Below are 13528 nucleotides of genomic sequence, written 5' to 3' on the forward strand. Positions count from 1 at the left end.
ACTATCAAAATATCTATTAAAATTATATTTCACTAGTAGACCATTTGCAGGAAAATCCTGCAAGTGCCTGTTGCGGCTGCATGCACTGCTGCTGCCGCCGCCTTTGCAGCCACCGCGCCTGCACCCGCTCACCACTGCCGCCCGCCCCACTCCGCCCCGTTCCACCCCACTCCACCCCGCCCGGGCTTTCCCTCTGGCAGCCACCTTGCTTTCCTCTTTTCCTCCCTCTTCCTTCTAAGTTGTCTTCAGTCTTCACTCCTCCCTCTCTCAGCGTATGCAAATTAACCGCCATCTTTGTTGGGTAATTTGCATACTCGCCATGATTGGCTGGTGGGTGTGGCTTTGGCTGGTAGGCGTGGCTTGGCGTAGCGAAGGTGCGCTCAATTTGCATATTACTATTTTATTAGGTAGGATAACTGCATTCTGAGGATGAGTACTAGTAGATGAATATGAATATGAAAACAATTTTCAACCTAACAGTTCACTTTTATTTCCTTCCGATTCTAAGACCAATTGACATATTCATGAGCCCCTAAAGCACCGTGGGCCCTGGGCACTGGGCCCATCCTGTCTAATGGAGAGGGTGGCCCTGCGGAAACCTGCCCTTGACCTTGAGCTTCCAGTCAAGGTTGGGAGTCCGGAAGCACAAAAGATAATAAGCAGGGGTCATGAAGCATATATTCCACGGCAGCAAGTTCCAAGGGAAAATTAAAGCAGGAGAGACTAGGGTGGTGGCTGTGTTTTCAATTAGGACAGCCAGAGAAATTCTCTTGGAGAAGGGGACATTTCCATAAAGACTTGAATTTTACCCAAATTAATTTTTCTCACTGAGATTTTACAATTAGAATCACAAGACTTACAACATTAGTGTTGGTCTAACTTTTTAAAAATTTCTGATGACTATAAATAAAGATACACAAAAATAAAGGGTCCCCGTGGACATGAGCAAACCCCGGAGTTCCTGGCTATTCTGTTTTCTACAACTTACACCTGTGCTACATGGAGAGACATGAGTGAGAGAAAAGAAGAAAGCTGACCAAGCAATCGGTCAAAAGTGGGAGGGTTCAAAGATGATCTCCATGCCAGTTCCTCTAGGTCATCTGTGGAGAAGCTTCAGCAGAGAATAAAAGGGGGAAAACACATCTTTGCCCTGAATTTGTATCTGGCCACTGTTTTCTCTTGGAGGATAGAGAAGTGGCTGGTTTATGAAGTCTACCCCCCACTTCCCCTTTTTCCCCTGAAGTTCAGGCCTGCAGACACCTCGAATACGCACTCTGTTAACGATAGGGGCCCATATTAACACGCGGGGACCTTTAAATCAGCGGTCGCCAACCTTTCGGGCCTCGTGGACCACCAGTGGCCCGCGGACCACCGGCTGGCGTCTGCTGCTTTAAATGACACCCTGGTCACAGTTCACCGCAGCATGAAACAGAGTCTGCAATGCAGGCATTTTCAGGGCCAACCACCACTCCTGTTCTGGGAGGCAATTTCTATTAGTTTGGTCAATTTCTAGTATTTTTGAGAGATGTGTGTCTCCACTGAACCGTGTGCTTCAAGGGCTCCCGGTCCACATATGACATGGCCCTTGGAAAAGTCAACAGCAAAGCATTTCATTTTTTCATTGATCCTTTCTCCCTGAAAAGCAAGCTCTTACCCCATAAAATACACACACACACACACACACACGCACGCACGCACGCACGCACGCACACGCACATGCACACGCACCTCATCAGCCTCACGCCAGTCCTGCTGATGGCGTGGAGAGCAGCCTGCTTCCGGTGGTTGGCCCAGAAACAGGCGGCTGTCACTAGCACCTGCTTGCTCTATGTGGCTCTGCAACTAAACACCGTCCCGACTCTCCTCTAGAATTTCTCATTTGTTTTCCATGAGGAGTCATCGCAGGGACATGAATGCCCAAAGCCTCATGGCCAAGCCCGGCTGACCCACGCAGGGAGGAGAGATGTGTAATGTCACAGAGATGCCCCTGTGCCCCGGCCCGGGAGCCCCCTGCAGCACGGGCCACGTGTGCCTCGCCAGGAGGGGCCCTCACACTGGGCTGCTCTCCGGGCCGCCCCAGCCCGGCCTGCCTGGTACCTTGTTAAGGCGTTTTATTTCACATTCATAATGTTCCCTCTTCCTGCTCATGACAGCGTTGTTTTCCTTTAACAGCTTGTTTTCTTTCCTCAACGCGTGCAATTCTTCGCTCAGGGTCTGCTTTTCCTTCTGAAGTGAGAGCGAGAAAACAAAATCAACGCAGTTCTGATGACTGACCTGCAGGCAGACGCGGACTCCCACAGGCCAGGCCGGGGGTTCTCAGGGCATCCCACTGGACCCATTTCCTGGTGGAGGGGGGGTTAGCATCGGAGAAATCCTTCTTTTACCCTTAATGCCGGGAAGCTGTGTGACCTCAGACAAAGATATCAGAGTCCCCGACCTCACTTTGCGGTGGGACTGCGAATGAGATAGTTCCATGCCCAGGGACTAAGCGATCCTCATCAGCATGTCGCCTGACCTCCTCACAGCTCAGCTTTCTCAGCTCGCAAATGGCAGAAATAACGTCTTCTTCCCAGGTGAGCTGGGAATGCTAAATGTGATAAGGAGGGCGAGGGACTTTCCAAAATGTTACATGTTTCTGATTTCAAAAATAATACCTATTTGGCTCAGCCAGTATGGTTCAGTGGTTGAGCATCGACCTATGAACCAGGAGATCACGGTTCGATTCCCGGTCAGGGCACATGCCCGGGTTGTGGGCTCGATCCCCCTGTGTGGGGCGTGCAGGAGGCAGCCGATCAATGAGTCTCTCTCATCACTGATGTTTCTCTCTCGCTCTCCCTCTCCCTTCCTCTCTCTGAAACGATTAAAAATATTTTTTTAAAAATACCTATTTGTAAAGCTCTCTGTAAACTGAAAAACAGCTGTACCAATACAAGGTATTGTCATATTATTGTTAAATATGAGTTAAAAAAAGAAAGAAAGAAAAAGCTGAATTGTTTTGAGGCTGAAATGCCCCAGAAAGATGCCACCAGCTCCGTGGCTCAGGGTCCACCTGCCCATTTGCGTGACAGAGGACATGTCCTTCCTTCCGAGTCCTGAGAAGGGCCCTCTGTGGCCGTGACTTGCATCACTGTCCTCCCTCACCCTTGTCCCCACCCCATGTCCTCAGCTCCCCGGGCTGGGTCACTGGGCCGCGCCCACCTCCTCTCTCTGCTGCTGCTCCTGGGCCAGGTCCGCGGGCCCGGCGCTGGCCCTTGGGCTCGCTGGCCGTCCCTGCTCCAGGCCGCTGAGGAATTTCTCTGTGGACTCCAGCTTCATCTGCAGCTCTGCAAGCTGGGGAGATCGGCACAGAGGGTTACAGCCCCCCCTGAACCCCCCACTGGAGCCCACATCCCCGGGTCTTCTCTCAGCTAGCCAATAGGGACAGCCAGGCCCCGCTCCTGGGGGTCCCACTCAGGGTCCATTCCCACGCCCTGCCCAAGGCCGGGGCATTTGCATGTAAGAGGCCGATCCCCCACCAGAGCCCAGCCTCCCTCCTGGCTCCAACCACACCACCTCCCAGGGGACAGTGAGAGCTTAGACGGGGCCTCTGGGCCTGGCCTTCCACCCCCACCTGCCCAGGAGTGGCCGGCGGGGCAGGGGCGCCTGCGTCCCGAGGAAAGCAGCCCGTCTAACCCGCAGCCTGACCTGCACAGGCCACTGTAGCCCAGAGTGCTGAGGGCAGTGAGGGGCCCCAGGGCAGGTGCTTCCCCGGAGGGAGGGGGATGGCACCTCCCCAACCCCGTGTGTCCCCAACCCCGTCACGCTCCCGCCAGCCGCTCGGACGCCACATAAACGTGCTCAGATCATGTTCTTTAGTGTGGGGGCCCCCACGCTTCCCCAGACTCAGGACCGCAGGGGGCCTGACCGTGGCCGGAGTGGGGGCGTGTCCCTCTCTCCAAGTCCAAGGCCTCTGGGCGTGAACACGGGAGGCACAAGCACCCCGCCCTGTGCTCTGGTCGGGCTCTGCACTCCCAGTTATCGGGGTCTTCACTCTCTTCCTCCCTTGGCTGTGGGATGACTGTAAACTCTAAATGGACTTGGACCTCTTAAAAGATATTTTCTCCAAAAGAGTTTTTGACAGAAAAGCAAACGCTGTTGAGAGAGAACCTGCTTTAGCGAGAAGAGGGGACGCCCTATTCTGTCGCCTCCCCTGGGGCCCTGTGTCCCCGTGCAGAGTTGCCATGCCGTCCAGTGAAGGAATCAGAGAGCTGGCCTGGCATGACACGGGGTGCACCTGAGACCGACCTCACCCACAGGTAACCTGCGTGTCTGTGGCCCTGGGTGACAGGGTGCCATGCGCCCTGATCAATGTGCGTGAGAACTCCCGCGATGGCTCCAGAGGCGAGGTGAGCCATTGCCAAGACCATGCACCTACAGCGGGCATTCACCTCCAGTGCCCAGAGGGCAGCCGTGCCCTCAGCATGCCTCCTTCAGCTGCTGGCTCTGCACCAGTCCCCCCACCCCCGGGATCCCAAACCTCCCTGATTGGCTCCCCCGGTGATTGACTGGAAGCAGATCCCGGACAGGCAGGGGCTTACCTTCCTGGCGTACAGCTCTTTCATGCTCCGGAACTGCTGGTCCCACTGCTGGTTCACCTCCAGGAGCTGCAACCGTTAACACTGGTAAATCAGCGAAGGGTTCTGCCCATTTGGAAATTGGCCAGAAGGAAATCACATTGTGAGATTGCTGAGGTTTTGGAAGCCCTGGGGAGGACGGTGTTCTCAAAACTCTCTTGTCGCTGGTGTATCTTAACCAGTTTACCAAACATGTTATTAGCACTGTTAGCTTTGCTTAGTTATGTGAATTTTTATCTTCTTTGTTTAAGCCAATCAGAATCTGGTAAAAATGTCTAAGTATTGATGGTTTTCTGTAAGATTCATTAAAATATAAAAGGTCTTTTTTTTCAAACCTTTCCATATATTTCCATGTGCTTATATTGATTACTAGAGGCCTGGTGCATGAAATTCGTGCACGGGGTGGGGGGTGTCCCTCAGCCCAGCCTGCCCCCTCTCCCATCTGGGACCCCTCGAGGGATGTCCAACTGCCCCTTTAGGCCTGATCCTGCTAGTCGGACATCCCTTTCACAATCCAGGACTGCTGGCTCCCAACTGCTCACCTGTCTGCCTTCCTGATTGCCCCTAACCACTTCTGCCTGCCAGCCTGATCACCCCCTAAGCACTCCCCTGCCAGGCTGATTGATGCCTAACTGCTCCCCTGCCAGCCTATTTGCCCCCAACTGCTCTCCCCTGCAGGCCTGGGTCCCTCCCAACTGCCCTTCCCTGCAGGCCTGGTTGCCCCCAACTTCCCTCCTCTGCCAGCTTGGTCACCCCTAACTGCCCTCCCCTGCTGGCCATCTTGTGGTGGCCATCTTGTGTCCACATGGGGGCAGGATCTTTGACCACATGGGGGCAGCCATCTTGTGTGTTGGAGTGATGGTCAATCTGCATATTACTCTTTTATTAGATAGGATAGAGGCCTGGTGCACGGGTGGGGGCCAGTTGGTTTGCCCTGAAGGGTGTCCCGGATCAGGGTGGGGGCTCCCTTGGGGTGTTGGGCAGCCTGGGCGAAGGGCCTGTGGTGGTTTGCAGGCCGGCCACGCCCCCTGGCGACCCAAGCGGAGGCCCTGGTGTCTGGGGTTTATTTATCTTCTACAATTGAAACTTTGTAGCCTGGAGCAGAGCCAAGCCTTCTGCTTGCTCCATGGCGGCAGCCATTTCTGTTTGGCTTTATGTATCTTCTATAATTGAAACTTTGTAGCCTTGAGTGGAGGCCTAGGCCGGCAAGGGCAGGCGGAAAGCTTGGCTTCCTCCATTGCTGGGGAAACCCAAGCCTCCCTCCTGCTCACTGTGGCGGTAGCCATCTTGGTTGGGTTTATTTGCATATTAGCTCCTGATTGGCTGGTGGGTGTGGCTTGTGGGCATGGCTTGTGGGTGTAGCGGAGTGATGGTTAATTTGCATATTACTCTTTTATTAGATAGGATTATAGTGAAATCTTTCTCCCAGCTTTTTAAAAGCAGAATTTATACTAACAAATTCCAAACCCATTAACTGAGTATCATTTGCTTGTAATAATGGGCTTTTGAAAAATCACACATGATTTGTAATATGGATCAACAAATGGATACTATCGAGTTTTTGAAAGTATAGGTTTTCAAGGAATAATAGTTTTGTCATAAGGCAATATTTAGAAATAATTTAGGTTGCAAGCAGTTTGAAAGTTAAAAAACACACAACTGTGCTAAATAGAAGGAAGGAACAGTTGCTATGACCTGTGTTTTAGTTTCCTTGTAATGGGAGTGTGCAAATTCCTGATTTAGAGAAACTCTAACAATTACCAGCAGACTTACATGCAGAAGGCAGCCACAATGGCTAAAAAGTAGCAAGACTTTCTCCTAATTGCAAAACAAACTATCTAATCTAGAATGGCAGTTACAAGGTAATTCTTATGCTGGGAATACAGGTGGGTATCCTATCTAATAAAAGAGTAATATGCAAATTAACTGCCACTCCATCACAAAGATGGCAGCGCCCATAGCCACAAGATGGCGTAGCCCAGTCCCCTCAGCCCCGCCACTGGAGTGTTTGGGCCTGTTGGCCCGGCCTGGGGTCACGGGGACCAAGTGGAGAGGCAGGATCTGCCCACTCCGGTAGCGGATCCAGCCTCGCTGCTCTGCCGCCTCTGGAGTGTCTGGGCCTGTCAGCTGGTCTAGGGGCCTCGGTGGGATTCACTCCCTTCTCTGCTTCGCTCAGTCAGCAGGAAGCCCTATTCTTGCAGGAATCTTCCTGCAACGGGCCTCTAGTTTATTATAAGAGTGTACACCTGAACTATTGGCATTTTAGGGGTCGACCTTTCTATGCCCTGGCAGCATGCCTCGTTGTAGCTCAGGGATCTCCAAGGGGCGCGGTATTTTATGTAGCGCCACAGAGAGTAGAAGGCACAGAGCTGCAACAGGAAGGATGTAACACACAGAACAGTTGAGAGGAGCAGTTACAAAATTGACAACATACTGAAGCATAGTGATCCCTCCTTTGGAAAACTGCTGTTTGAAACTGCATTTGAACTACTCTGTTATTCTTAGACAGGCTCTTACTCTGTAGGTCAACTCTGTTATTTTTAGACTGTAAAATAACTTTGTTTTTTTGCTTGAATAGAAAAGATAAACTTAATTGTCTGACCTTGCAAGCTAGCCATCTAACTGATATGCTGATATTGATGCCAAGTGCCTGTATAGATACGATACTCCATGTTACAGGTGTTTGTTAGATATGATATGATATGATATGATATGATATGATATCATATGATACTCAAGGTTACAAGCTGTCTGCAAAAATAACTTACACAAAGAACTAGAAGGATATAAAAAGGAAATACTCCTTCCTGTGTTGGTTCAGAATTTGACAGAGGTAATCTGCTCTGAACCTGCTCGCAATAAAGATGACTCCTAACTAATTGGCTCATTAAGGCGTCTTGTCCAGCTCGCTGATTTGCCATACAACAATACACGGTGCTAAACTTGCTACATTTTTCACCTCTTCCCCCTTCGAGAAGAATAAAGAGGTTCTAACATTCATTAAACTCAGAAATTCAGCACTCAAAAAAATAGTACCCGTCACATTCCCCATGACATCTTAGAAGCAAACGTTCTTTATGGTACCACTCCTCAACCTGTCAGTCGCATGCCCAGTTCATGAGGTCATAGCACCGAAGCCAGCTATATTTAAGGTCTTGACAGTGTGTCAAGTTGCGAGGCACACAGAGCACAAGTGACAAGCTCTAAGTTTCAAGAAAATTAAGATTATCATCATATGACTGTCATTCATTTGTACTGAATGACAAGTAGGAGATAAGTAGGTGACTAAGAAAAAGCATGTGCTCTCACACTAACGCAGTCCAGCCCCTGGAGGGAATGACTGTGACCCAGGAACCAAAATGAAAGGTGCATCTGGGTGATACACTCTCTGTTTTATTCTCAGCCGCAACCCATGGGGCATGTTGACGCAACTCATATTTCAAAATTACCTCTTTTCTCTGTTTTTCCAAGCACCTTATCTTTCGTTCAAGAGAATTTGTCGAGTTCTTTCCTCTTGATGGGTTAGCACACTTGGGGAAAAAAAAAAGAGTGAAACAAAATAGGCTATAAAATAAACAGGAAAAATACTGTCCTTCAAAAACTCCATGCATTTGGCAAACTCTCCTGCCGCGATTTATAAAACAATGTCTATTCTAGCAGCAACGATCCTCCCATCACAGTCCTTCAAGAAGCCTGTTGGTGCATACGCTTTATATCCACCTTGGAATCCTTATATAAATTAACACAAAATAATTCTCTAGCAAATTATAAAGTACCTATGGAATAGGCAAGCAAGAAATTAGGACTTTATGAACTTGGACTTCAATTATTTTTTAAAAAATGCACTTAGACCCCTAACCGGTTTGGCTCAGTGGATAGAGCGTCGGCCTGTGGACTGAGGCGTCCCGGGTTCGATTCCGGTCAAGGGCGTGTACCTTGGTTGCGGGCACGTCCCCAGTGGGGGGTGTGCAGGAGGCAGCTGATCGATGTTTCTCTCTCATTGATGTTTCTGGCTCTCTATCCCTCTCCCTTCCTCTTTGTAAAAAATCAATAAAATATATATTTTTTAAAAATGCACTTAGAAACCTGACAAGTCTCATGGATGCAGGCGAGGCATTTACACGGGAAACATTCCTAAACAAGCATGTTCGTAGGGGTGTCCGTGACCTGAAGGGCGGCCCTGGCGCAGGTCAGAGGAGTGAGCGAACCGGTAAGAAAAGAGACCAGCACATACAGTTAAGAGGCAGAAAGTTGATTCTAAAACGACAGGAGTCAGCTGCCTCAATGGCCATCGTACGATTCTGTTATAGCAGCGGGTGGGCATAGAACGTGTGGGTTACGTCATTTTAACCAGCCCTTTGAATGGAGACACCAGCTAACAAATTGTCAGGGTCGTTTGTTGTTTGGTGAGGGGTTGGCATTCCGTTTAAAGAAAGCACAGCAGCTCTGGAGGTCGCCTGCCCTCTGTGCCCAGGGTTCCTTAGGAGCGCCCTCCGCCGTCTTGCTACGGGTTCGACTCTGCAGTGATACAGCGCATCGGGCGGTGGCCCTCACTCCGCGGTTGGGTTTCAGGCTCAAGTTACCGTGGACCACAGAGCTGCTTAAAGATATTCACGAGCGATTAAGAAACACATTCAGAACACGTAGGCCTTCGGGGGACGTGCCAGGAAATGCTCTTTCGCAATCGTCACGGGATGTCAGGGCTTCTTTCATTAGAAATGATTTATGAACTGCGTTCCCATCTTCTCTGTTACGCCTCCCTCGGCGCTTTAGGGGTGGTGCCCTCTTGCAGACCTGTAGATACTGTTCCTCACTTTCCTGCTTCTTCCCATTCAGACCCATGCACAACTCAAACCACCTTTACAAGCCACATTCTGGCCCTAGCCTCTTTGGCTCAGCGGTTAGAGCATCGGCACGTACCTCCGTTGCAGGCTCAATCCCTGTCCCCAGTCAGGGCATGTGGGGGGAGGGGGTGGAGCAACCAGTCGATGTGTCTCTCTCACATCCATGTTTCTCTCTGTGTGTGTCTCTCCCCCTTCCTTCCACTCTCTCTAAAAGTCAATGGGGGCGGGGGGATATCCTTGGGTGAGGATTAACAGAAAAAAGAGTAAAAGCGACATTCTGACTGCAAGTGGCTTCGGCGAGTGCCGGAGTGGCCCCGGATCCAGGCGACGGGTGTGCTGGGAGCTGCATTCGGGCTTTCCCTTCTGGGGAGGACTTCCGGAGACTGGCCTGTGGGTCAGCACAGAGTCAATATCGGGCACCCGTGAAGGAGCAGGCTGAGAGCCAGCCCTGCCCAGTGTGCCCTGAGCTCACGGAGCAGAGGGGCCGTGGCCGCCAGGCCTGAGGTTCTCACCCAGCGCCGGGTCACGTGGGAGCCAGCCAACCACAGGCACCGGGCACTGAGCCAGCAGTTCTGAAACGGAGCCGGGCCCCTCTACTTTCTTCCTAATGGACTATTTTTAGAGCAGTTTTAGGGTCATCGCACAGTTGAGTGGCAGATGCAGAGATTCCCCGTGTTCCTGCTGCCCCCACACGTGTGTAGGCTCCCACCATCCCACCCGAGGGGCACCTTGTGACACAGGTGAACCTGCACGGACACATCAGCACCACCGGCCATGGTGTACGTGAGCGTTGTCCCCTCCTGGCGTTTCACACGTGATGGGCTTGGACAGATGTATGGTGAGTGACAGGTGTCTATCACTACGGCATCACTCAGAGCAGTTTCACTGCCCAGAATTCCTCTGTGTCCACCTACTTATCCCACCTCTATTTTAAACAAACTCCACAGGTCATCATGATTCATACTACAGTGCAAGGTTCTCCCATGTCACACCATGCCCGGGAACATGGGTTCATGCTAACGTGCAAGCTTCTCCCATGTCACATTATGCCTGGGAACATGGGTTCATGTTAATGTGCCAGGTTCTCCCATGTCACATTATGCCCGGGAACATGGGTTCATGCTAACGTGCAAGGTTCTCCCATGTCACACCATGCCCGGAACATGGGTTCATGCTAATGTGCCAGGTTCTTCCAATGCACACCATGCCTGGGAACATGAGTTCATGCTAATGTGCAAGGTTTTCCCATGTCACACCATGCCTGGGAACATGGGTTCATGCTAACATGCCAGGTTCTCCCATGTCACACCATGCCCGGGAACATGGAGTTAGGATCTTTACAAGGTTTCCTCTTTATCTGTGATATAGACAAAAAATCTGGGATCAGCAAACATTTGTATGACCCTGCCTTCTGGGAATCTGGATAAAGAGTAATTAGATGGTGTGTATTCTTTTTTCCCCCACATATATAATTTTCTCTGAAAAAATATGAAATATATGGATCCTTAATTTTTATTTTATAAATAAGAGTTATTGAAAAGCTATATAAGTTCTGGGGAGGAGAGGGAGAGAAGGAAGGGAGAGGACAGAGGAAGAAATAGAGAGAGGGAGTGAAGGGAGGGAGGGAGGTAGAGAGAACTAGAACAGGAATGGTTTACAAGCACAGATCTATCACCAGAAGCTCCTCTGGAGATTAGCCAACACTTTGCCATGGTTCCTATGTCTCAGGCGTGTGTTAAAATGAAGCAAATTCTATTAAACACAATTTTTGGGGGGATCCTTTCATTTACATTTGCTTTGCTATCCAGTTGCTAATGAAGGCATCTGGTATTGCAAGAAATGCATATTTTTTAGTCATTGGTCCTACTAAGGGCCCCATTATGTAACAATTATCCCCCATAAAACGTAATCCGTTCAGAGCATCTGGGTGTTTCCCTCTCACTTACCACAGTACCAAGACCACCCTACGTCAGGCAGGTCTGACGCTGCTCAGTTAAATACACAAGTGAGCAAATGAGCCTCACTTAGTTCCCATGATGTCTTGCTTATCTCTTTCAAAAAACACATCAAGAAAGCACATTCGTTCGTTCATTCATTCGTTCATTCATTCGTTCATTCATTCAAATAGTATCTGTTGTAGTAACCAGTAACCAAACAAAGACAATGGTACTAATTCCAAATACATATATTAATATTTTACCATGGTTACTCTATTGCAATAATACGTTGTATTTCCAACCACATTAATATGATATCCTTTTTAAATTCTACATTGAATCAAATTCTTCTAAATCAAGAGCCAAACATGAAACACATAGACTTGGGAAGGAACCGGATTTCATCTCTCACTAAGCGAAGGAAGAAATATAGCCCAGAGGCAGCAAAGACAATGCAAAGTCTCCCAGATCGCGTGTCTTACTGAACTGAATGGCCTTGTTTACGATGCAGAGATCTTAGCTGAAGAGCAGCCTGGCCGTGTCCACTCGTTCACCTCTGCACCCTTAGAGATGCTGTCGGCCAGGGTGCCCACCTCCCCGAGTGCGCTCTTACCTCCGCGGGCTCCGTGGCGCCTTCCGCAGCGCTCATTCTCCGCGTGCCCTGCTCAGGGTGCGCCAGGGGAGCTGTCCGTCCTGGTGTCTTGGAGAGCAGAAGGAAAAGAAGAAAGAAAATGGCTCTTGAGGTGTCGTTTCCAGGGTGACCAAGTATACCAAGTTTCAAAAGCCCACAGAGAGCGTGCGCACCGGGTAGAGACAGGGACAGCGTCTCTTCATTACAGGGGCGCCCTGGACTGAGCTGCCCAGGATGGTTGCAAGCCCAGCAACTGCAACTTTAACGTTTCCTCTCTTCCAAGCAGGGATTTCCCGGGATTTCTCAAGCCTGCGGCTGTGACTCAGAGGCTAGGGTGGATGAGCCCTGCTGTGGTATGTAAATCGCCATTCTTCCTTTCCGGGCAGTGTCCCCGCAGAGGGGAAGTCACCCGGAGCCCAGGCAAACCAGGTCCCTCACTGCCCCAGCTCCCTGCATTTCCCAGAGCCGGAGGTGACCTCTGCCTTCTTCCCGCTCCTCACCGCGTCCCCCAGGCCAGGTTTTCGGGCAGCGCCTCCCGGTGTGCGCTGGGCTGTGTGGGGCTTAGTGAGTCATCTATGGTTCTATAAGTTCTGCTAATCTTATGGAACTAAGAGAGAAAACCATTCAGTACGGAGGAGACTGGCATTGTTTGCACAGCTGATCTCCATGCTGGCAGGAAGCTTAAAGGTGGCTCTCAGGTTCAATGCTGCCCTTTCCCAGGCGAAGTCCGGGTTTTCTCCGTGACTCATTGGGCGTGAACTCTTCCCCGATCTCACAGTTTCCCTCAGTTGGTGGACTCGTGGCCTGTACAAGGCATCGAGTGGAGTGATGGAGCACTCGGTAGCGGGACAGGGGGCCTGAGGGGTGGGTGCTGGGCGCTGCACCAAGGGGCCCATGGGCACAGGCCTCGTTCTGGTGTGGAAGAAAGAGAGGGAGAGATAAGCAAGAATAGGAAAGGGAAGTATGTGTTGCTGGAAGGAGAAAGAAAGGATTTACAGTCGATCACAGAATTTACATTTGTCTTCAGAGCGCCCTGTGAGATGCCCACAGGGATGCAGTATAAATCCTAAAACTCCTGAAAGTCAGAGCCTTTCAAAGGGGATGAAGGGGCTCTTCCCGGGCCCAGCCCCGTGAATGCCCTCCTCTCCCTGACACGAGTCCTGGCCCCGTGCATGCAGCTCGGACACCCGGAGCACCGCCCTCGTGGGCCCCCTCCAAGCTGTGGCGGCTGACCTTGTCTGACCTCCAACCAGCTAGGCCAAGTGCTTCCCCTGGCATTTACAGTAGCTCGTTTGCATGTGGGTGTGGTCACCTCTGTGTCCACAGTTCCTGGGCACGGAACAGGTGCCCCGCACATGTCGAAGGATAAATATCTACCTGCCAATCATACAGACATGTGCTGTGTGTGTGTGTGCACATGTGTGTATGTTTACTCTTTGCTGGTTCCTTGGTCTGTTTCGGTGCACTAAAGTGAAAGGCAGTGACATTTCCTTAAGGCAGTAT

General features: G+C 50.7%; 1 protein-coding gene across 8 annotated transcripts in view; it reads right to left on the reverse strand.

The window, feature by feature from the left end:
* TNIP3 (TNFAIP3 interacting protein 3) overlaps positions 1-12729 on the reverse strand; it is a 28542-nt gene extending 15813 nt beyond the window's left edge. For 6 of the 8 annotated variants that reach the window (XR_013813507.1, XM_079770535.1, XM_079770534.1 and 3 more), the window contains exons 1-4: positions 8063-10102; positions 4578-4643; positions 3199-3330; positions 2098-2226 (exon numbers count right to left, since the gene is read on the reverse strand). Coding sequence is in view for 7 of the 8 variants with exons in the window: in XM_079770535.1 (XP_079626661.1) it covers positions 2098-2226; positions 3199-3330; positions 4578-4643; positions 8063-8224 (489 nt within the window). In the remaining variant the exon portion in view is untranslated. Of the gene's footprint in view, positions 1-2097; positions 2227-3198; positions 3331-4577; positions 4644-8062; positions 10103-12007 lie in introns of those variants that run through there. The other 2 variants (XM_079770533.1, XM_079770531.1) reach the window with 1 other exon arrangement.
* Between the last annotated feature and the right edge of the window lie 799 nt (positions 12730-13528).

The sequence above is a fragment of the Cnephaeus nilssonii genome, assembly GCF_951640355.1.
Source record: "Cnephaeus nilssonii genome assembly, chromosome: 5".
In the NCBI taxonomy this organism is placed as follows: Eukaryota; Metazoa; Chordata; class Mammalia; order Chiroptera; family Vespertilionidae; genus Cnephaeus; species Cnephaeus nilssonii.